Below are 24,138 nucleotides of genomic sequence, written 5' to 3' on the forward strand. Positions count from 1 at the left end.
CTGTCAATGGTGAGTTCCCAGACCAAACATCTTGATGTGGGTCTGGCTTGTCAGGCTAGGTTTGTCTACAAACAAAAAAACAACAACATGGCTTATATATCCAAACGATATATTCGGATAACATTTTCCTCTGATCTTTCAAATAAATGAACACAAGTGGAGAAATCTCTCCCTTTTGTCACTCTCTGTTCTCTGCAGCGCCTTCTAGCAGCAACTATTGTAGCATGTCAAGCACAAAATGAATTCAGACATTTTTTGGGACTACAACAAATTTGTTAATCACATTACTTTAAATACTCCCCGACTATAATTTTTGTGTTTGAAAGGGAAACTCAGCTGTGTTCATTACTTTTCTTTCCTTATTTTCAATTGCATAAATAAACTATGAAATTCTAAATTTTAAAGCCAAAAGAGTGTACAAGGTTTGCAGTGAAGAAATAACAGTGTTTCTCTGAACAGATATACTATGAGGTTCTTTTTTACTGTTGGCCTTTTGGCCCTCTTTATTGGCATTGTGGTGGAATGACAGGAAACTATGGGGAACAGGATTAGAAAAATGTCAACACTCTACAAAACAACAACAAAAGTATACGTACTCTTTACTACAATACATCTGCAATAAGTGATGCAATTACTTTTAACCTTTAGACTGACGACATAAGCCTGGACTCTATCACAGCTTTCATTGGCCAAGGACTGCCCAAGAGGACTTTTGACTGACATGTAACGCAACCAATCACAGTTCACTTTGTTCCGCGTCATGTTTAGGTATGTGAAAATCTCGATGGCCATGCAAAACAGGCCGCAATGCATCTATAAATGATTCATTCAAGAACGTTGTGCAAGTTTACTGCAACAATGGATCCGCAAACTTTACATGCTTTTTGAAAATGTAGTTGAATGCTAATTTAATGCTAATGCTAATGGGAATATTAATAGAATGGTAAACGCTCATTATAACAGTTGTAATCACGACTGCGTTCTTCTTCCACAGGAAATTTTGGCATCACAGCATTCGTTTCAAGGCAGACCGTTAAAGAACACACGACTCACGGACATCCTCTAGAATTTAACTAATCAGATGACAACTTCAAAAAAAAAATAAGTGTGCCATATTCATCAGACGTTCAACCAATGGTCCAAGTGGCATATGAGGCTGAGACTACATTTTGCATGGCACCTTACTTTTTCAGTAGCGGTTTATTTCTGCTACAAAAGAGGTTATATCATCAAATTGAAGGTAGTACTATATCTTCTACTATAGCTTCATTATATGAATGGGATTACATTAGCAGGTAATTACTGAATTGCAGCTGTTTTTATATATGAGATGAGGACAAGACTGCAGCCAATGATGAGGCTATTACTATTCAATTTTAATTAAAAATATTATATTATTCATTATATTGAAGAGACAAAGATATTGATAACTTATGCTCATTTGAGTGTTTATAGGCTGTTGTTTCTTGTTTTTCACTGCCATATCTCTCAGGTGTTGAGGACTGGTGCAAACTTGAGCCTACCTTCAATACGAGTAAAATAAATATGAATTGAAATACTGTTCAAATCAGATACTTTAAGACTTTTAGTCTCAAGTCGTATTGGAATGGGTGACTTTTACTCAAGTAGTATTGACACCTATAGCTGGATGTTAGGGTTGGATTGCATCCAGCAGAGAAGTGTAGTGCATTGACTGAGACAGGCTCCACATGAACGTGAGTAAATCACAGGCAGAACCACGGGGCGGTATGACTGTATAATGCTTAGAGTGCGGTCAGAGCACAACGGCTTGTTACCGCTGATTAATGGAGACAACCGGGTACCATCCGTTAACGGCAATGCAGGCAACTGTGTCAGTGGAACACCGCTGCAGGTGGCCAAATGAGGGGAAATTGCAGCTATCTGTCTGCAGCCAATAGCACATTACAATCAGACCAGCTTGTAAGATTCCCTGTGGGTATCTTATTGTGACAAAGGAAGATTATTATAATTTTGCATTTTATTAGTATAATTAATTTTATATTTTAATTTAGGGGTCACAGTTTATATTAGGTGTCTTTACAGGGATAGTTCACCCAGAAATGAAAATTTGATGTTTATCTGCTTACCCCCAGGGCATTCAACATGTAGGTGTGTTTGTTTCTTCAGTAGAACACAAATGAAGATTTTTAACTCAAACCGTTGCTGTGTAGGTCATATAATCATGTGACCGGGTAACGTTCTATGGGCCTCATTCATGAAACTTTCCTAAATATAAGAGTTATTTGCGTGTAAAATGGACCTTTACGAAAACTCTCCTCCAGATTCACAAACACTTCGTATACCATGGATTCGTTAGTTAAACATGTGTATATTAGTGAATTCCAAACATGCGTACATAGGAAACGCGTGCACGCTCATTCATAATTAGCATAATCCCCGCCCATGAGTTACAACTGCAAATGACGTGACCAGGAACACTGTGGACTCTTCTGGACTACTTTCTCAGGTTTTCGCTCCAGGATTTTGCATAAATGTTGAAGAGACTAATTGGCCAAATGGCTAGAAATAAAAATGTAACTGTTGTGTGTCCACCAAGCGGCAACCTCCCGCGATCTCTCTTGAAGCCAATACGGAAGTAATGTAAACTGCAATTCCTCAACTGGCCACTAGGGACAGGCTCCAGAAGGGAGCAGAATCTCATTGAGCCCCATGTTAAAATTCTCAACTTTAAAGCAGAAAAAAACATGTTTACAGCCTGGTACAAATTGTGGTTTGGGCTTATAAGGCTAATGTTGATCTTCATGACAACTCTGAGGGGGGTGAATTTTTTTATAACTCATTCGTTTACGTTATATAAAGCCTTAAAGTTCTGCATAATTAAGGGCGTGGTTACAAGTGGATAGCCATTTATCCGCCGTCCATAGTTATTGCGTCACCTCAGCTCCGCGCACATCCCGCCTTTTTGCCCATTTTCTGTTATCCGGGAGTGGCACGCGTTGACCCGCTCACAAGATGGCAACGCCCAGCTCGCCCCTACTTTAAGCTTCAGAACGGCTTATCAGAATCCTATGGGTGACGTCACGGACACTACGTCCATATTTTTTTTACAGTCTATGGTGTCCACCAAAGCATGTTTTAGCCAACTAAACACCTGGTGCTCTTCTGAAAACGGCCAACTGGTGGCGCTTGAAAGCACTTTGCAAGGGCAGCGTTTTTCCAGCTGAGATACTTTGATACAGAATATCCATGGCAGTAATGTGTTACTAGTATCTAATTTTAAAGAATATTACTAAATTTAGAAATGCAATAAAAAGCAAATCAACTCTTGAAATACTATGGTAGGCCTGCCCTACATAGTGCATCAAAACGCAATGTCATCAGTTTGCCTAAATTAGAACACAGAACGTTCAAATGTTTTACGCACCATTTACACATGGTAGGGAGCAGGTGCAAATTTCTTCCGTACCAAAATTTCGCAGATTTCGCTTTTTGCTCATTCCTTACCCATTTAGCTTTCACCTGCCAGCAACTGTAAGTAATTCATATAGTATCTTCAAGCTCATCCCTTGATTACAGGAATGCAATCAATCAAACATGGGCCACACTGCACCATTTCTTGAAACCACTATCATTCGCCCCAGTTTCCTTTCCCAGAGTCTTACTGTAAAATGACTGGGGAGCATCAGTGATGTTGAGAACATGAGATGAGATATAGCAGCGCTCCGCTGTGATAATCGAAACGAGCCGTGACAGGGAATTTGCTGAATGTGTCAGATTGTGCTTGTAGCTCTTCCTCACTTGTACATTCACCGTTAGCAGCAGTCAGTGTGATAATGATATTAGCAGTCAGAGTCTTTGCTTAAATTGTAATTAACCCGCATTGATTAGCATTAATTACATTCCAGTGACTCACAGCAGTGGAAGTTATTATTTTTTTTATATATAAAGTATGTACATTTATTATATTAAGGCTGTCAAAGTTAACGCGTTAACGCAAATTCATTTTAACTAAATTTATTAACGCGAGTTAACGCAGCGCGCATTTTCTGTTTGATCCTCGGCATAGCCCTTAGTTTGAAAAGTGAGAGCAGCAGCAGCAAACATTAATAGGGAAAGAAAAGGGTTTACATTAACATTAATATTCTAAACCAAAAAGTGCAGCATTGCTTCTTAAGCTAACATATTTTCTTGTTTAACTTTTATTAGACTCCAGAAAGAAAAGTGTGTTTTTTCACTGAGCACATTCTCTGCAGTCTGAGCGCGATGCACTGCAGCTCACTCTTGCTCATGTCTGAGGTAAATCATTAACAACATCACTGCTTACGTGTTTTATTGAACTAAATACATTATAATCGGCTAAAACGAATGCACAGGTTACTGTCCTGAACAAGCGCGCGCCCGAGTCCGTGTTCTTCACACTGTCCACGTGAATCGCGGCACAGTTCGGCGCGCACACGCAAAATACAGTTCAATAGGGAATGCGGATCTCTTAAAGGGGCCGCACTATATTCCTACTCGTGGAATATGGACCTCCTCCAGTCAGGTATGGTGTGGTTCTGGTGTGCTCACTGGTACACATTACCAATTTTTTTATACGAACTGTGCCCTGCTCCGAATTAATCTGCCAGTGTAAAAACTCCCTTTATATTCTTAAAGTGAGAGAAATCACTACTTACTCTTAATTTTTAAGTTTAGGCTTAAGAGACATGAACAATTTCTTAGATAAACATCTATCACCTTTGATATGTCTAGTCTTCATGCTGTATTGATTATTATTATTGAATAAGTATGGTTTCACTAATAATAAATGTACATTTGCATAAAGCATGCATATTTGTCCATACCCATGTTGATTAGAGTATTAAAAACTTAATTTAAACTTAATTTAAGATACATTTACAATTGCTAAAAATGTGCAATTAAATTGTGATTAATCGCGAGTTAACTCATGACAATCATGCGATTAATCGCAATTAAATATTTTAATCGATTGACAGCCCTAATATATATATATAATATATATAATATATATATAATATAATATATATAATATATATATATATATAACTATATTATATTATATACTATAATATATATATATATATATATATATATATATATATATATATATATATATATATATATATATATATATATATATATATATATATATATATATATATAACTATATTATATACTATATAATATATATTAATATATTTAACTAACTGCTTTATGACAGCATACATCGCTTAACATTGCCTGTAATTAAAGCTGTTAATTTAAACTATAGACCTTTTCAATCCACAATGCATTTGTAGGGGTGATGGAGATTAACAGTCTGTGAAATGTGGTACAGGAGATTCCTTTACAGAGGAAATATGGCCCCTGCATTTCACCGTTTTATCATGGCTGAATGGAAAATTTGCTGTGCTGAGTGACCATTGGAATTCTGTCAGATGACCATGGTAAGCAGATGATAAAGAGTCAATAAAAGCGGGTAAATTATAGTTAAGGCTCCTCTGTACCCACACAAAGAGAAATAATTCAGCTTGTCTCTGGTCACCAAGCAATATTAGATTTTCACACCAAGCACAGTATGTGTCTCGCTATCTATCTGTCTTGTTACCTGAAGCCTGATGACATTATGAGCACGCAAACATACCAATAAAATCATTCTCCATATTTTGTGATATTTATACGGGGTATTCTTTTTATAACATTTTCTTGCTATTTTTATAAATAGGAGCTGGATTAGTTGAGGCTACTCACCAATTTAATAATTTAGCCTTACAACAATAACTTCTGTAAGATACAATATAATGAGGAGCAAATTTAGTGCTAGGCCTGCATGGAACTATTTGAGCGTGTTTTTGACCAAATTACACAATATGAGATAAACGCGAAACATGAACTTCTCCATTATCTGCTGTATTAGAGAGAATGGCTAACTTAAAGTACTCCTATTATGCTAAAGATTTCAAATGTAGTTTTGGAAGTCTCCGACAAACAGAAAAAAAGAAAAGAAAAAAAAAATACAAATCTCATAATATACATTGCAATGTTTAATGATTCTCAAAAGAAAAATGGATGAATGAGTCTCTCTAAATCCCTTCTTTCCGCGAGTCTACTCTGCACTGATTGGTCAGATGGCCCAGTCTGTTGTGATTGGTCTATCGTGTACAGCTTGTATTTCGGAAACAAACGCTCATTACCATAACTGAACTCCATCTCCGTGTGGAGGCTTCCTAATGCTTAGCGATAGTATAAACTGTAAAGATAGTAACAATGACATCGATTTAACATCAATCCCAGCGCGAGTTCGAATCGATGATGAAACATCGGAACAACTATAGTTTTTCAATCTGAACCTTGAGCAGGACTTTTCTCAGTGATGCTACTCAGCTGGACATTATGAGATGTTTCAACTGTAATTCCTGACTATCAGCATTAACAAGTGTGTGTCCAGCAACAAACCTGTGTGTGTGTCTGTGTGTGTTTCTAATTTATTGCAGTGCACATGGGAACTCTATCAATAACAGCACATAATTTTAGCCGAGCGCTACATGAATGACTGATGTAACATTAAAGTTTGCCAAACAAATCTCGCTCCATCCTTTATCTACTCAAAGTAGTAAGAATTACAGACAATCTGATTTAATATACACAGTTTTAGGTAATACTGCAGCCCACAGCTGATTTACAGTAGTATTTCAGTAAGACAGTAATAACGTGAGTTAGCTAGATACCTACACAATATGAAACACAATAAACAGATTGTAGAGCACAGCGTCTTCTCGACATGATGCAAACCGGTTTTGGCTGCAGTGTTTGAGGCGGTTTAAGTTCTCCCTGGTGTCTGCGCATAAGCGGATGGGCAATATGCTAATGTTTCATCTTGACGTCACAACAAAACGGCTAGCGATTCATTTGATAAACAATTTGTTTACAGTCCTGAAATCAAAATTGACCCTATTTACTTTGTTAGCACATATTACAGGTCTTAGGGTGAATAATTAATAGACAGAAAAAAAGGGTAAAAACTAAGGTAAAACCCTGCCCTCTATTCCATATTCCGTTTCACTTGGAAATACGTCACAGCACTGAAGAAAACTCACTTGCTACTTCTGTTACACTTTAACTGACTCGGAGTTGACTCTTACATTTGAGAGACAATTCCTTTATATACGCTGCACTTTCAGATTAAACATTTTGCAGGATGTTTTCATTCTCCTAAAACTATGCTACACAATACATAAAAAAAAAAAAAAAAAATCCATAATAGGGGCACTTTAATAAGCAGCAGTTGGACACACTCTATTGTGAAGAAGTCTGCACAATGTCTGTCTGAAGCAGTTTGATTGCACAATATATAAACCACTGATCAAATAAATGATTCACCGAATCTTTTACGTTTAGGCTCATTCTTTTTTTAGATAAATTGTTTGGTTAAAGGTATAGTTTAGCAACAACAACAACAACACAAATCTGTCATTATTTTCTTATCCTCAAGTCGTTCCAATTCCATAAGACTTTGGTTAATCTTCCGAACTTTAATGAAATCTGAATTTTATTTTGAAAGTTTTATTTTTATGGTAGCACGACTGTACAGTGTTTTAAATTTGAAAACGCTTACCTAATATCGACTCTCTGTATATTCTTTAGTGAAGAAATAGCGTCTACACTGCACTACTCTCTGTACATTTTGATTAATTTGATGAAGGATACACTCCATTTCTCTTATATAAACCTATATGTGCTCACAGCCTCTGTAAACATTTCTTCTCTCCCCGAGGCTGGTCATGCTCACTGTAGCGATGACAAATGGCCCTATTGCAGAGGATGATGTTATCTCCTTAACAGAAGGTCTGTTCATCCAAGCTCATGTGATGCTGCATTCTTGTGTTTGAGGTTGGCTCAATAAACACACTATCCACATACAAAATCTGGACAGGCTTTGTGGAGGTAATCACCTGAGGCTTTTAATAAGTGTTGCAATTTTATTAAAAATCCCTTCACTCATGCTTTCAAAACTAACTTTTGAAGCTACCCTTGACAATTAACTACATGGATTTTTTTTTTTTTTTTTTTTTTTTTTTGCAAGCTTCTGAGATTCAAATGCTACAGCTGTCTCACGAATGCCTAGTCAAGTGCGCCAAGATGCTGTGGTCCTCATGCGGTGCAGGTTCAAATCAGGGTTGACCATTTCATGCATTAATTGTAATAATCTCAGTCAGGATATTTTCTTATGTGTTTTCATTACTTTTATAGGGCAAGGAGATTTTCAGATGTCCTGACTGAGGTTACCATAATTGATGCACAAAAGGGTTAAAAAATGTGGACCCACTTTATATATGGTGGTCTTAACTACTATGTACTAACATTTTTATTAATAATTTGATACAATGCACTTATTGTGTACATGTTTTTACATTGTTCTTACATTTTAAAAAAGCACCTGCATGTAATTACGTCTGGAATTAATTTCTGTAGTTACATCTGTAATTACACAGTTGGAACTTCCCTTACACCTAACCCTACCCTTAAACTTACCCACACCACCACACCTGTCCCTAACTCTACCCGTATCCCACCTCAATATCAGCAAAGGTGTTTTGCAATAGAATTTGAATACAGTAGGTACATTGTACTTATTTTTCTGATGTAAGTAAGGCCACCTAATATAAAGTTGGGCCAAAAATATCCCTGATTTGAACCTTTAACAGCATGCATTTATGATTTAAAATGAAGAGAATTAAACATAGTACAGTAGAAGCTGTCACATGCCTGTCCTGTCTTGTGTGCACATCTGGGTTTTGTCAGTATGGCCTTTGTGCTTCTGTCATTGTCTGATCCCTCCCCCTTGTTATCTGATGAGTGTTTCATTTCTCCCACCTGTTCCCTCTTAATTTCTACCCTTTATAAGCTCCTTGTGTTTGTCAGTCTTTGTGGAATCCTTGTTATGTCTACGTATCCTGTTTCCCTGTGTTGGTGTGTTTTGAGTTTGTTTTTGGAACTAGTTGTTTTGCCCCCTCATGGGTTTTGTTTTGTGTTGTTTAATTTATGTTTAATAAATTCACATTTCTCTGCAATTGAGTTCTCACTTTAGTTTCTTTAGTGTTACGTGACAGAAGGATTCCACCATTATTAGAACTCAGCAGAGAACGGACTCGCCGCAACCACCAACCACTACTGTCTCCTGTCCCCAATGGGACCGTATAGTCAAGGTGAGATCCCTGGCTGCTATGAGGCAACGGGGAACTGACTTAAGGGAGTTTGCGCAGGAGTTCAGGAGGGCGGTGGAAGGACTCGGTTACAACCACAATGCTTTGAAGGACCTTTTCAATTATGCCTTGGATGAACCATTCGAGTGGATCGTCATTAGAGCACTGGATGGTTTAACGTTTGATGCAGCAGTGGATTATTTCACTGGCCAGAGGAAGAGGGCTCTCCCCCTGAGACTGGTGGGCCCAGTTCCGGTGGACCCTGTTCCGGTGGTCTTGAAACGGAGGAGGAGAAGGAAGGCTCCCTCCGTGCCTGTTCCGGTGGATATAGTTCCTGTGGTCCCTGTGCCGGTGGTCCCACTGCGGGCGGACCGTATGCCGGTGGTCCCAGTGCTGGCGGATCGTGTTCCGGTGGTCCCAATGCTGGCAGATCGTATTCCGGTGGTCCCAGTGCCGGCGGATCATATTCCGGTGGTCCCAATGCTGGCAGATCGTGTTTCGGTGGTCCCTGCGCCGGTGGATCGTGTTCCGGTGGTCCCAATGCTGGCAGATCGTATTCCGGTGGTCCCAGTGCCGGCAGATCGTATTCCGGTGGTCCCAGTGCCGGCAGATCGTATTCCGGTGGTCCCAGTGACGGCGGATCATGTTCCGGTGGTCCCAATGCCGGCGGATCATATTCCGGTGGTCCCAGTGCCGTTGGATCATGTTCTGGTGGTCCCTGTGCCGGTGGATCGTGTTCCGGTGGTCCCTGTGCCGGTGGATCGTGTTCCGGTGGTCCCTGTGCCGGTGGATCGTGTACCGGTGGTCCCTGTGCCGGTGGATCGTGTTCCGGTGGTCCCAGTTCTGGTTGTCCCTATGCCGGTGGACTCTGTTCCAGTGGACGCCGCTGGGCAGGAGATGCCTCCCAGGCGTCCTGCTCTCCCTGCGCCCCTGAGGCGCCCTGCGCCCTTGAGGCGCCCTGCTCTGACCGCGCCGACCCGGCGCCCTGCTCTGACCGCGCCGACCCGGCGTCCTGCTCTGATCGCGCCGACCCGGCGTCCTGCTCTCACCGCGCCTCCCAGGCGTCCAGCTCTCACCGCGCCTCCCAGGCGTCCAGCTCTCACCGCGCCTCACAGGCGTCCAGCTCTCACCGCGCCTCCCAGGCGTCCAGCTCTCACCGCGTCTCCCAGGCGTCCAGCTCTCACCGCGCCTCCCAGGCGTCCTGCTCTGCTCACGCCTCCCTGGCGCCCTGCTCTGCCTGCGCCGCTGAGGCGCCCTGCTCTGCCTGCGCCGCTGAGGCGCCCTGCTCTGCCTGCGCCGCTGAGGCGTCCTGCTCTCCGTGCGCCGCTGAGGCGTCCTGCTCTCCGTGCGCCGCTGAGGCGTCCTGCTCTCCGTGCGCCGCTGAGGCGTCCTGCTCTCCGTGCGCCGCTGAGGCGTCCTGCTCTCCGTGCGCCGCTGAGGCGTCCTGCTCTCCGTGCGCCGCTGAGGCGTCCTGCTCTCCGTGCGCCGCTGAGGCGCCCTGCTCTCCGTGCGCCGCTGAGGCGTCCTGCTCTCCGTGCGCCGCTGAGGCGTCCTGCTCTCCGTGCGCAGCTGAGGCGTCCTGCTCTCCCTGCGCCGCTGAGGCGTCCTGCTCTCCGTGCGCCGCTGAGGCGTCCTGCTCTCCGTGCGCCGCTGAGGCGTCCTGCTCTTCCAGCGCCGCTGAGGCGTCCTGCTCTGACCGTGCATCCCTGGGCGCCTGAACTTTGTGGGCCACCATGGCCTCCTGAAAGTTTTGTTTTCCCCATTCCCTCCTTGTTGACCCTTCCCTTGTTTGTTCCTTCCTTCTCTGTTTCCCCTGTTCCTCCTGTCCCGCCCTGGTCTGTCCCGCCCGTCCCGCCCTGGTCTGTCCCTCCCGTCCCGCCCTGTCCCGCCCGTCCCTAGTGGAGCGTCTGGTAGCCGCTCCTTAAGGAGGGGGTAATGTCACATGCCTGTCCTGTCTTGTGTGCACATGTGGGTTTTGTCAGTATGGCCTTTGTGCTTCTGTCATTGTCTGATCCCTCCCCCTTGTTATCTGATTAGTGTTTCATTTCTCCCACCTGTTCCCTCTTAATTTCTACCCTTTATAAGCTCCTTGTGTTTGTCAAGTTCAAATACCATATTTTCTTAGCAATACAGTGAAAAAGCAATGCAGTCTATTTATGTTATATAAAAGTAGAGGTTATTTAGCCTAGAAATTTAGATGCACCCTAGCGGCAGCAAATCTAATCTGCCGTGAGTGTCGTCTAGCAACTCTCAATACACTTCTGAGCTGTAAAAGCCAAACTGGTCGGGCCAATCACATCGTGTATAGAGTCGGCGGGCGGGGCTCAGTGATGCCAGTAACGCTACTCTAATCTGACTACTTTTTTCTAGTAACGAGTAATCTAACACGTTACTATTTCCAAACCAGTAATCAGATTAAAGTTACTTATCCAAGTCACTGTGAGTTACTATTTTAGTCATTTTCCTTAGTAAAAACCAACAGCTTATCAAAATTCTCAGCCCAAGTCCGGCTGGAGCCTGTGTATTTTTTTTATTTTTTATTTTTACATTGTTGGAGCCATTAAAATAGTTTAGTTTTGTTTTTAATGTCAAAGTAGTTATATTTCGTTTCGTTTCTTTATTAACCTAATTTAGAAAAATGTTCAGAGCAATTTTTTAAATTAAAAGTTTACATAGGCAAGACAATTCAAGAGTTGGTTTGAGAGACTAAATTGATTAAACATGCGGTTAGCTCACTGGGTCATCACATAAAAAAATTAAAACTTTAATTTAACAAACATAAAAATGCTCTAAACATTTTTCTAAATGAACTTAATAAAGAAACGAAATATAACTACTTTGACATAGCATTTTATTCAGCAGTCCATTTCAAATTCAAAGATCGCAATATGAGAGAGAGAGAGAGAGTGACCTAAGCACTGGTAAGATCCTTTAGTCTTATTAATTTATATTGAAGATGATTGTGTTTTGTGTGACTTATTTTAAAGTTTCATTTACGGCCATTTGCGTTGGCTTGCTTTAGGCTACTCATTTGCAGCGATGTTGCAGTAGCACCATCATATCTATCTGACTACAACATAACACGCTCTCACACATTTATTTTTTAATTATTTGCCAGGAGTAAAAAATTAACACATGTGGTTTAAACAACCAGATACATTTACATTTGTCCGGTTTCGTCTGAAATGTTTTCATGCACCTTCTGAATTGGTTTGTTTGAGTGATCGGAATGAAATACGTCTCAAAAGACTCTCGGAAGGCATTTAGGCCTACTCCTGGTCATTTCGCAATCAGATAGATACCCGGTCAGAGAAAATGAATGAAGAAACCAGTTGTAAAAAGGCCATAACTCTAGCAGCTGCACTGAAGAAACGGACTCTTTAACCCTGTGCGAGCCATATCGTGACAGTGGCATAAGCTATCATGGTCTCATGTTGTTTCCAACAGCACAGCACATCTCATTGTTCCTTTTAATTATTAAAATAAATATAATGGACTGCATTTATATAGCGCTTTTAACAGACCCTATGGCCATCCAAAGCGCTTTACATCTTGCCTCACATTCACACATTCATACACCGACGGCGATGTCAGCCATGTAAGGCGCCATCCAACTCATCGGGAGCAGCTGGGGTTAGGTGTCTTGCTCATGGACACCTCGACACTTGGTCAGGTGGAACCGGGGATTGAACCACCAACCTTCTGGTTTGTAGACAACCTACATGAACCACTGAGCCACTGCCGCCCCATTATAATATAAAAAGAAGGAGAAGCCTAAAAAAAGGGGCGTAAAAAAAGTCGGGGCCGTCAGGCTCAGGCATAAATGCAGGGCTCTAGTCAGGATACATTGTTGACGTAACTGTTAAAAATGCACTTCCAATAAAGTGTGTTGCCAAAAACGGTCGTCATTTCTATGTTGAGGCGGCAGGGGTGTTGTCGGCAACTGCTGAATGTAACTAATAAAGTAACTTGTAATCTAACTTAGTTACTTTTAAGTAATCTGTAAAGTAACCAAGTTACTTTTTAAAGGAGTAATCAGTAATCAGCAATCAGATTCACCAACCTGCCAAATTGCTTACGTTTTGGTAGCCTGTCTGGAAAACACACATTCCGGGGACGTTGGGCTTTTCGAGCCCTGGGAGTCTAAACCCAAATCGCAATGAACCAACAAATAAGGGGTTCTCCAGCCTGTGACAGCGTGCTAAGGTATGTTCTGTTAGATACGTCACACACACATAATCAATACGACCTGTAACAATGCAATACTATCACAAATAAAAAACACATTTTACTTACATAAGTGTGCTGCACCATTCCTGTCAGATTCAATATAGAAAGCACAGCATTGTGTTTTAATGTGTTTTGCCTGTGTCTTGTTTACAAACAATTATCTTTCTATCTTCGGCGTGTTTATTGCTCGGTAACGCGATCAGTTTAGTGGCACGAGTCTGTGGGCGGGGCTACAGAAGCAGCGTACACATAGAGGCGGCGTTTCACCAGTCTATTACCTCATTTTCTGGGACTGGTGTCTAAAAAAGCTTTTCTTGACTAACAATGAAGTTTTCAGCTTTGAAATTTACAGTATATTCTTATATTACCATGACCTTTTATATATCGAAGGCTCAAGGGAAAGTTGATTTCTCAATTCATCACCCCTTTAATGTAGTATTTATTGCCTCAGATGTTGTTTTAGAATATTGCAAGTTGTGTAGGAATTCCAGTGAGGAAAGTCATGTCTATTCTCAGAACAAATGTAAAACAAACACAACAGAACTACTGCAGATGCACAGGTTTACACTTGCCATTTTTGGGGCACTGCAGGGCTAAGGAGGGCTAGAGACCGGCTGCCCCACCAAATGTCATGAATACATGTCTGCCGTATCCATCCACTTCATTTTAATATATCCTTCTCACTTCACGACTTAAAGCGGTCATGAATTGGCATTTAAAAAAAAAAATGTATACTGTTGTCTGAGGTCAACTTATGAAATGTGCATGTTTTTTTTAACATTAAAAACATCATAATGAATAAGCAATAGACTATTGTCTACCCTAGTTTTGAGCCTAGCTCTTGAAACGTTCGGTTTTTATGGGTGTAACGCATTGAAGACTTGGAAGTAAACACCCTCTGCTATCATTGGATAACAGTTTTGCATATTATAATGAGATTCGACTCGCTTAAACATAAGGAATTGTTTTAAAAACTTCTAATGTGGAGAAAGGGCAACCGGATTGATTCGCCCACATGGCTTGCAAAATTTCTTTATCAAACACAATGATTTATCTCTCATCCACCCACAATTAATTGGAGTTTTATTTTTTATTTCTATCCCCTTACACTGCCCCTACCCCTAAACCTACCCATCACAGGAAACATTCTGCATTTTTAAAAACTCATCCTGTATGATTATAAGCATATTTTTTTGGGATTTCCAAAATTTGTGTTTAATTAATTTAAGTTTAATTCATGTTTGAGACATGCCATAAACGTTATTGCTTGGAAGTTCGATCCGGCTCCAAGTAGGCCTATGTTTTTTAAGCCAGGCATAAATCGGTGGGCGGGGCTACAGAAGCAGGTGTACTTCTTCTGTTGGAGCGGTGTTTCACTGCACTCTGACGTCACAGGAAGGCACATTCACAGATCGATCGTTTGCTGAGCCAGCTGTCAATAAAAGCTTTTCTTTAACTAACAAGGACATTTTCAGCTCTGAAACTTACAGGATATTCTTATATTACCATGACGTTTTATATATCAAAAGCTCAAGGGAAAGTTGATTTCTCAATTCAAATTTCTAACCCGAGAAATATTTGTTGCAGAATTCTGAATACATTTACAATTTATTATTAATTCAGTGTATATCGAGGTCTATGTTTGGATGAATATTCCACCTGCTGATACAGACGAGCTGTGACTGCTGAAAATCCTAACAAAATAATAATTCTGCAGATTCTGTCTGGCCTTGACTATGAGCTTAAACCAACATTTCATTATTTCTCTGCTGAGTTTCAACTATAATATTTCTTAATGCCCTCAGAAACCATAAAATAAAAGATTACATGAAAGAATGGAATAAACAAACGGCTACATATGGCAATTTTTAAAAACCATCTAACATTTTTATGTAAAATTGCCTAATTACGCATACATTATGAGACTCGAAGCTTGACATAGCATCTCTCGGGAGTGACTTTGGTACCCAAGCAAATTGCTTTCCCCTCTTTAACATCTGATTGTTAAAATTAATGAAGAATAACATTCAGCTCTGACTAAAACAATGCTCCAGGGGCAACATCAGCATGGAGGCCAAATCAGTGTTTCAGATATAAATAACTCTTTCATTTCAGTCTTACAGAAAAATATTGCAGCCTTTCATTAGTAAATTTGAATGCTTGGCATTTTAGTGTTTGGGGTTAGGTGACAGTTTCCTGAATTTTGTCTCATTTAAAAGCACAAAAAATAAAACTACTAGCTTGGTAAAATAGTCAAGGTCTTTCCAGTAGCTCATATTGAAATAAAGCAGCGAGCCCGAGCAGATGTTTCAGGGTTTGTCCTAATTTGCTCTTTTAGCTCTTCCCGTGGAGCTGAACAAAATACGAACTGAATTCCGCAGCTCCCCCGCCCCTCGTGAGACATTTTGAATTTCCTTCCCTGCTCTGTATTCTTTTATATCAGAGCCGACACTTAAACTATGGCAGTCTCTCATCAGATGAAGCGCTGCTTATCATAAAAGAGTTGCAAAATACTGTAATCGAATGTCTCCAGCTGGGAATGATTCTCCTCTGCACTGAGACGAGCACATGAAAGGAAAGTGAGTGAATGAAAAGAAAAGTTTTCAGTGCGAGTTCTTCATGTCCTGAAAGACTTTAAGGTTGGATTGTTTTATGAAACTATGATTCATCCCATTTAGTGACTGTATATGTGTTTGCAATTATTTGTGCGTACACTGTTAAAAATAAAGCCTCTAATTAGAAGCAAAAAGGCCTACATGGTATAGCGAACTTTTTTAAGTCCCTCAAGGAACATTGTTCTCTAAATCTTCAGAAAATGCTCAGTTTGCACTGAAAAAATCTTAACTTAAAAATGGGTTGCATGTGGTAATTATATTCATGTACAAATGATAAACAATCAACCTAAATCTCGAAGAACAGAATATATCCCAATATCACAACTAAATTGGGATGACTAATGATCTTTATGTATGCTATACAATCAATTAACATGACACATTAACAATGTATGGGCCAATAACACATATTAAACCCTTTTTAACTCTTAAAAAAAAACGTTTTAAAATTTTACTTTTTAAAAAGCCACCGCCAGCTTTTTTGATAATTTTCAAAAATATGTCATGTCACGACCAATTATTATGTATTTGTAGGAGTTGGGTAATTCGTACAATTTTGTACGACCTCACTCATATGAATTTGTACGTTTTATACTGCAGTGATGGGTTTGTCTGGCGCTAGGTAGATAAGCCGGTCTGTGATTGGTCCCCACAAAAGTGTAACAAAAGCAGGATAAATGAAGGTAACACTTTGCGGTAAGGGTACATGAATTATCATGAATTCATGCATTAATTAATGCATGACTTATGCATTACTACATGCATTAATATCTCATGAATCATCAGGAACTAACAGGAATTCAACGTCTTTCATTCATGACTTCATGGATAAACAACGCCCTAATTAAAACATTAACTAAGGTGAGTAAATCATCATACATTATGGTTTATTACTCATGATCATGATGTTTTCAGTGTTCACAAAAAACATTCATGCATGTAAGACTACTTTTAATTATGTTTTATTATATTTATCGGAAGGAGCACATTCAAACAATTAACCTAATTAATTTGCTTTACTCTAGTTGTGTAATGTAAGTGAGACATTGTGAATTATTAAAGGAATATTCGAAAATCAACGTTACCTAGGTAACGTTGATTTTCGAATATTCCTTTAATAATTCACAAGTTCACACTTACATTACACAACTAGAGTAAGTATTATTATTATTTGTATTTATTTGTTTATTTTAATGGATCCGATAGCTTGAAAGTCTATATAATCAGCCTTCCTGGGGTCCATTCTAAAATGTTACATTGCAACTACAACAACAACATTACATCATAGTAGGTAAAATATACACAAATTACATAAATACATTCAAACATACATAAATTCTGGTTTCGAAAGTAGTCTTACATGCGTGAATTAGACCAATTTTTAAACATAGAAAACATCATGATCATGAGTAATAAACCATAATGTATGATGATTTACTCACCTTAATTAATGTTTTAATTAAGGCATTGTTCATCCATGAAGTCATGAATGAAAGACGTTGAATTCCTGTTAGTTCCTGATGATTCATGAGATATTAATGCATGTAGTAATGCATAAGTCATGCATTAATTAATGCATGAATTCATGATAATTCATGTACCCTTACCGCAAAGTGTTACCTAAATGAATGTAGAGGTTCCAAGCCTGAGCTGCAGGGCAAAATCAAATCGCCAGAAGATCAGGCTGGGTTTACTCAGGCTAGTGACGGGTAGGTTTAGAGGGGAGATGTGAGGTTAGGTCATTTGAACTAAATCATATAAATTGACCAAAAATCGTACTAATTCATGTGAGTGAGGTCATACAAATACGAACTAATTAGCCACCTCGTAAAATATGTAAAAACTGCCATGAGATCGGCTTGGTATGTCAGGGATATGCAGGTGGGCGGTGCACAACATCAGGAAGATCAGGCCTTTCCTAAAGGCGGGCAAACACTGTGCGACTGCAGTGAGATTTATGTGCGATGTCTGCATGGTTACCTACTCACACTGTACGAGTAGATCGCATGCGATGTTAAGCCAGAGCTTACCACTCGCTGTTCGCATTGAGTTATTTTGACGCTTGCTTACAGATCTACCACAGGCTCAGCACCTGCATACTTCCATTCGCTCTTACAAGTGTACATTCCCTACCAGAAGGAAAGGAGTAACAGAGAGTACCATCACTGAGGCACAAAATCAATCTGCAGAACATTTTCATTCACTGTTCCTTCCTGGTGAAACGGTCTGCCCGTCTTCATTCGGAAAGCAGTCTCCCTGACAACATTCAAAAAGACAGCTGTACTTAACCGTGAAAAAAAAAGAGCCCGACCCGCTTTCTGACCCGCATTTTTTTAAAGTAGGCCAGTAAATGCTCCATAGCATAATATCTATTAATCCAGCCTATGAAGGAGATAAATGTTTCAGGCCCTGACGTGCGCTCAGAGGTGCGGAGGCGAGAGCAGGCAGTTCTTGAGGCGGCCCATCATTGTCCATTTCAGCTTCTAGATGCATATTATTAAAGGGGTTCTTCAGAGCTAGGAAGATGAATCTGTAGTTAAACTGGGTCATCAATGTAGTAGAAATGTGAAATATTTTTTTAATTTGGTGCCTTTTAGACTGAGAAAAGACAAAAAATGTATTTTTGTCTCATGGGGATGAAAGACTACAATTCCCAGAATGCTTCGCTGCCCTGTGAGGCCATTCCCAAAGTCACCAACTTGATTACAGTGACTGAGTTAGAGAAGACACTACAATTAAAAACTAAACGTGTCTGTTCTATATAATTAGTGAGTCACCGCGCGAGTATCACAGCACTGAACACTAACTGCAGGAGTGAAAAAAATGAGCTGATGAGGTCTCGTGATGAGAGCTGAGGTAATCGCGACTACACTCACAGCATACATTCACAACGCAAGTTCAGTCTGGCACGTGTTTCAGTTCATGCCTTAGCAAGCTTAACTTTCATAGAAATTAATTTGAGAAGTTAGAAGACTTACATTGCTCACCATAGTTTAAATGAGTGCCTGTAGCTGAGCTGAGCTCTGAGTGTAATCTCCCATCCCCCATGCGCAGATTTAAAACATGCGGAAATGGCTCCCTCTGCTGGCTGTAGTCTTTAGCCTTTGGGCAAACCTTCCTCCTATGATGCAAATATTGTCAATTTGCATCATAGGAGGAATTTTTCCAGAAATAAAATGCATAAATCTCTTGTCTCAGGGGGATATGAGGGGGGAAAGCACAATCATTTGAATATACTCCAGGGTTTCTACTGATACAAAGCCATATGCTAATCGCTGAAGTAACCCTTTAATGAAAGCAATGTTTATGTTTCGACTCTGCTTGGAGAATTCATCAGCAGGTCAACTGAGAGAAAGCCCACTTTTGGAAACGTGGGAAGCCCTTACTTTTGTGAAAGCAAAGTCGCAAACCGTTTTTTTCTCCTCTTCTGAATGCTGTATGGTGTTATGCAATAAAGGCTTGATTTTTTTCATTTATTTTGTTTCATTTTCTTAACATGTAAGATGCTGCATGTGTTTATCCAGTCCAATCGAAGTGTGAGTCTGTCCCCCGACTTTCCCAACAAAAATCCAGCCCTGGAATGTATACGCCTTGCATGCAGTTTTTCGCATGCATATGATATGCACTTTAGGTGTATTATAGGCAACGCACGAACCACCCACCCAATCACCCCCATTCTACCCAAGAGTGTGTCATATACACGCCATAAAGTGCATATCATATGCACGCAAAAAACTGCATAGCATATGCACACACAAAAACTCATTTTGGCGTATAAATTCCACAAGATTCCACACTTGTAGGCTACTATTGATACGCATTACTATGTGATCGTGTTGTACATTACTGAGCTATATGCATTTAAAAGTATAGCCTATTCAAATGGTACAATGCTCAGTTTAACGTGTTGGGAAATCGGGAATTTTGTTCCGCGTCATCTTTATTTCAAACGACCTGACCGACCACGACCCGGATATCATTAAAAATATTTTTGGATGACTTGTAACCGCGGGTATCCGCGGGTATCCGCGGGTGACCGCGGGTATCCGCGGGTGACCTCAGGCACCCGCTCATTTTGGATCAACCCGTGCATCACTGATACATATATACGCTTTCACTTTCCTCGCTATAGCTTATGCTACCCTAAGCAATGTCTAAAGTTTTGTATTTTGAACAATTTTTGTTTATTCGTCTCTTCACGAAAAATCGCTTACTGTATTCCTCATTCTTAAGTTGCTTCGGATAAAAGTGTCTACAAAATGAATAAATGTACATGTCATGTAAATGTATATAATTTGTTTTCGTGTCTTCTTCGCCTTTGCTTTGAACTTTTGATCTGGAGATTTTGTACTCTTTCAGAAGATGTGTCGTAGTGCCCCCCCCTAGCATATAAGCTGAACCAAATGTATGCCCATCGATTGCTTTTGATCTACTGTTTATGAATTATGATAACGTTTACTTTATGGTGTAATATGTTGTAGATGGTTGTAAGAGTGCATATTTTATCTCCCTCGTCTGTTTGAGTGTGCTGCTAAAAGTAATAAAGTCCTTTCAAAATAAGTCCAGGTCTATTTCAGGCTAGTTTATAATTAATGAAAGCTTTAGCATAAATTAACTCAATTGTTACGTCACTTCAACTTTTTAGGGGGTTGGCTGCGCCTCTGCCTTCGTCTTAAGGCAGGATATGCAGAGTCCGTACCCTCTGATTGGGAGCTACGGACGGGGCCTATACCAAAGTAATTTATTGCTTGCTGGGTTGTTAATAAATGGATAATTGTCACAGTATTTATTCTCCCAAGTCTTTCTGGCAGAACTTTTTTTCTGGTTATTATTAGTATTTTGGTTACACAATAACCAGAATACGATCAGGCATTTAATAAATAATCCCATAATTATTTAATAAATACAGTTTGAAACTAAAAACCTAGTGTACTTTTTGAATTCAAATAAATGAAATAATTTTGCTTGAAATTGTCTCCTTATATTTCTTAATTAAGGAAAAACTCATTATTTTATCAATCAGCATTGCAATAAAGTTATGTTTTATTTTCTTGGGGGAAAACATGAGGTGTCAAGCCCTGCAAGTTATTGGATGAACCAGATTTTTATAGGATTTTCCCAATAGTGAACATTGGTATTTGTTTGTTTTGCTTTGATTGGCAGTTGCCATGCCTACTAAAGTTCTATAGAAGTGAATTCAGTTGTGTTCTGATGACAGTTGAAGTTATGCTTACCCTAGACTGAATCTCAGCTGTCATGACATTAGAGAGTAGTCCTATTACATGGCAGGAGCTCTTAAGATTCTAAGCTATATACCTAGAGACATAGGCAGTTTTAAAGTAGCAGGATTTTCCTGACCTTAAAACGTGCACATTGTCCCTGTGTGGTCCACCAAACTAATTCAGATGCCTGGCATCACTCCAGGAACACTTGAGATAAAATCCGAAAGAGAAACATCCAGTTCTAAATACTCCTGTTCTTGCTGCAGTCCGTCGCTGAGTTCGAGTGGATGTAAAGTAATGAACTGTGGCTTAGGGAAAATCATCGGGGGAAAAATGGATGTACACAGGCTTGAGTAATCACTTTAAAGGAAGTTTAGCTCTACCCCTGAGACAAGCAGGCACCATGATCAAATACGGCACACAACAACCTTGAAAAACCCAGGATTTTTTTTTCTCACTTCCCAAAATAAATCATTGAAAAAAAAGATAAACTGTTGAAAAAAAACAACATAAATATATATTCTTACCGTCTGGGGTTGTGGGAAAGCACTGCCAAGTGCTTCTTGTTTTAATGCCAAATGCAACCAGAAACCGATAGGCCTTTTCAAAACAGGTTGTGCCAACATTCTAATAGGACTGGTGATTAAATGGGGCATACATTTTTATATAACATATATTTTAAAGACAATTTGTCTTCTGAACGCATGGTCCGAAGCGCATGGAGCAGGAGCACTTAAGGACGTGTCTGAATCCACTTTTGTTAGTTTAACAATGAAAAAAAAAGGGTCCGTGCACCAGGCGCATGGTCTAAAAGGGGTGTACATAGTCTCTTAATGAGTCACGGGTGTGTTTCAAGGGACCCACTCGTTTTCAGTTGCCTCAAAATAGAAACATGCTAACAATGCGCCTAAACACACCTCGCTTTCAGAGCAGCACGCCAATTATGTTGTAGTAGACTTTGCCGTTGTTTTTGGAGGGTAAAATGGTCTTTGTCGTCATATACTTATTGAATTATACCACTGTATCAATTACCAACACAATTTGCACAAGAAGCACAATGCCTAATGCCAGTCTGTGTTTAAAAGCAGATTTCTGTGTGGCTCATTTAGCACTTCAGCTTTCTCTTTGTAGACTGTGCCAAACAACTGTGTGGGAACAGGGCTAAGCTTCCTGTGAGCAGACCAAAGTGTAATACCCTCAAATGTGTTATAATGTAAATGTTCACTCACCCATAACTCGTAATCTCTCTGCACCAACTACCACCTCATGGTCATCCGCAGAGAAGAGCAGTTTTCCTGCACTTGATTTTACCTCCAGCATTTTGCCCCGTGCATGAACTCCATGAGAACCTGACAAAAAATATTTTTACAGTTTATGATAAGCATTTATTCGTACCCAAAGAATCTAGCTCAAATTAAGACAATGGGAGATATCCTGACATAATGTTTATATATGATTATCATAATGTTATTGGTACTCGTCCTAAACCGTCACGGTACGGACGTCACGGTTCCATGCATACAGTCAGACGAAGAATACAGTCAGTCACAGGCGATCCACGCTCCAATCCAGAAGAGTTCAGATGCCATGCTAGTGGCCTTAGTCTTGTTTCAGCCTGACGGCAGAAGGCCTGGACTCTATCGCAGCTTTCATTGGGCCATCTGACTGACAACCAATCACATTTCGTTTTGTTCCGTTTATTGTTGAGAGGCGTGAAAATGAAACGCCAGTGTCCCAACAATAACAGCGCGTTGTGTAAAACTCTTGGACGTATTTTAATGAGTCGTGAACTTTACATACTTCCCCTTCTTTTGAAAATCTAGTGTTTAGTTTATTCTGATAAGTGCTTATTGTCACAGTTATAAAACTGACGGAGTTTGGCTTCACTCCATCTTTGTTTCCAGATGGACCGTTAAAGAACGTGACACACACGTCTCCTGGACATCCTGTAGAATTTAACCAGATGGATTCAGCCGGCGATCCATGGGCCTGACGTCTGAGGCTAAGACTAGTAGCCAATACGCTGAGTTTCGATACATTTTTGATGCACTCCACAAACTTCACATGAAGAGAACCGGGACAGCAGAAGCCGGCAACCTGTTTTTTAAGTGTATACCAAATAAAAATAGACCCTGGAGTCTCACATGGTGTCTTACTCTTATCTGTATGACCATAAATGATGGAGTGTTTTAAAGTTGTTTCCGCTATTATAATGAGACATAAACTTTGGCATTGAGCCGATTTGTGTCGTGGAAGTCTCACTACTACAGTCCAGTGATGAAATATGCGTGTCCTGGAAATTAAAAAAATGTCTCGGAAAAGTGAAGTAGGCTGAGATGTAGATGCCTCTTTTTCTCCTTCTAGCTTATCTTTCCGTGACTGAAGAAGCGTTATATTGAACTTTGCGCATCGGCCATTTTCTCCTGCATGTTAAAGGATTAGTTCACTTTAAAATTTAAATGATCCTATGATTGACTCACCCTCAAGCCATCCTACGTGTATATGACTTTCTTCTTTCTGATGAACACAATCAGAGTTATATTAATAATTATCCTGATGCTTCAACGCTTTATAATAGCAGTGAATGGGGTTAACAAGTTTGAAGTCCATCAAAAAAGTGCGTCCATCCATATGCTCCGGGGAGTTAATAATGTTATAAAAAAAAACATTATAAAGTAAAATATAGCTTTCGCTAGAGCGCCTTCTGCATTCAACTTATGAAGAAAGTGTCTCTTGCTGTTCAAAATGCCAACGTCATACGTCGCACCAGTTTTTTTTTCAGTAAGTTGAATATGGAAGGCGTTCTGGCGGAAGCTAGATATTCTACTTTGTAAAGTTTTAAATATAGATACTTTTCTTACAAAA

General features: G+C 40.0%; 1 protein-coding gene across 3 annotated transcripts in view; it reads right to left on the bottom strand.

Moving 5' to 3' along the window:
* sgcd (sarcoglycan, delta (dystrophin-associated glycoprotein)) overlaps positions 1-24,138 on the bottom strand; it is a 278,772-nt gene that overhangs the window by 46,088 nt on the left and 208,546 nt on the right. For all 3 annotated transcript variants that reach the window (XM_067423887.1, XM_067423885.1, XM_067423886.1), the window contains exon 5: positions 22,503-22,622. In XM_067423887.1, coding sequence (XP_067279988.1) covers positions 22,503-22,622 — 120 coding nt within the window. The remainder of the gene's footprint in view (positions 1-22,502; positions 22,623-24,138) is intronic.

Source organism: Pseudorasbora parva, chromosome 18 (genome assembly GCF_024679245.1).
Source record: "Pseudorasbora parva isolate DD20220531a chromosome 18, ASM2467924v1, whole genome shotgun sequence".
Taxonomy (NCBI): domain Eukaryota; kingdom Metazoa; phylum Chordata; class Actinopteri; order Cypriniformes; family Gobionidae; genus Pseudorasbora; species Pseudorasbora parva.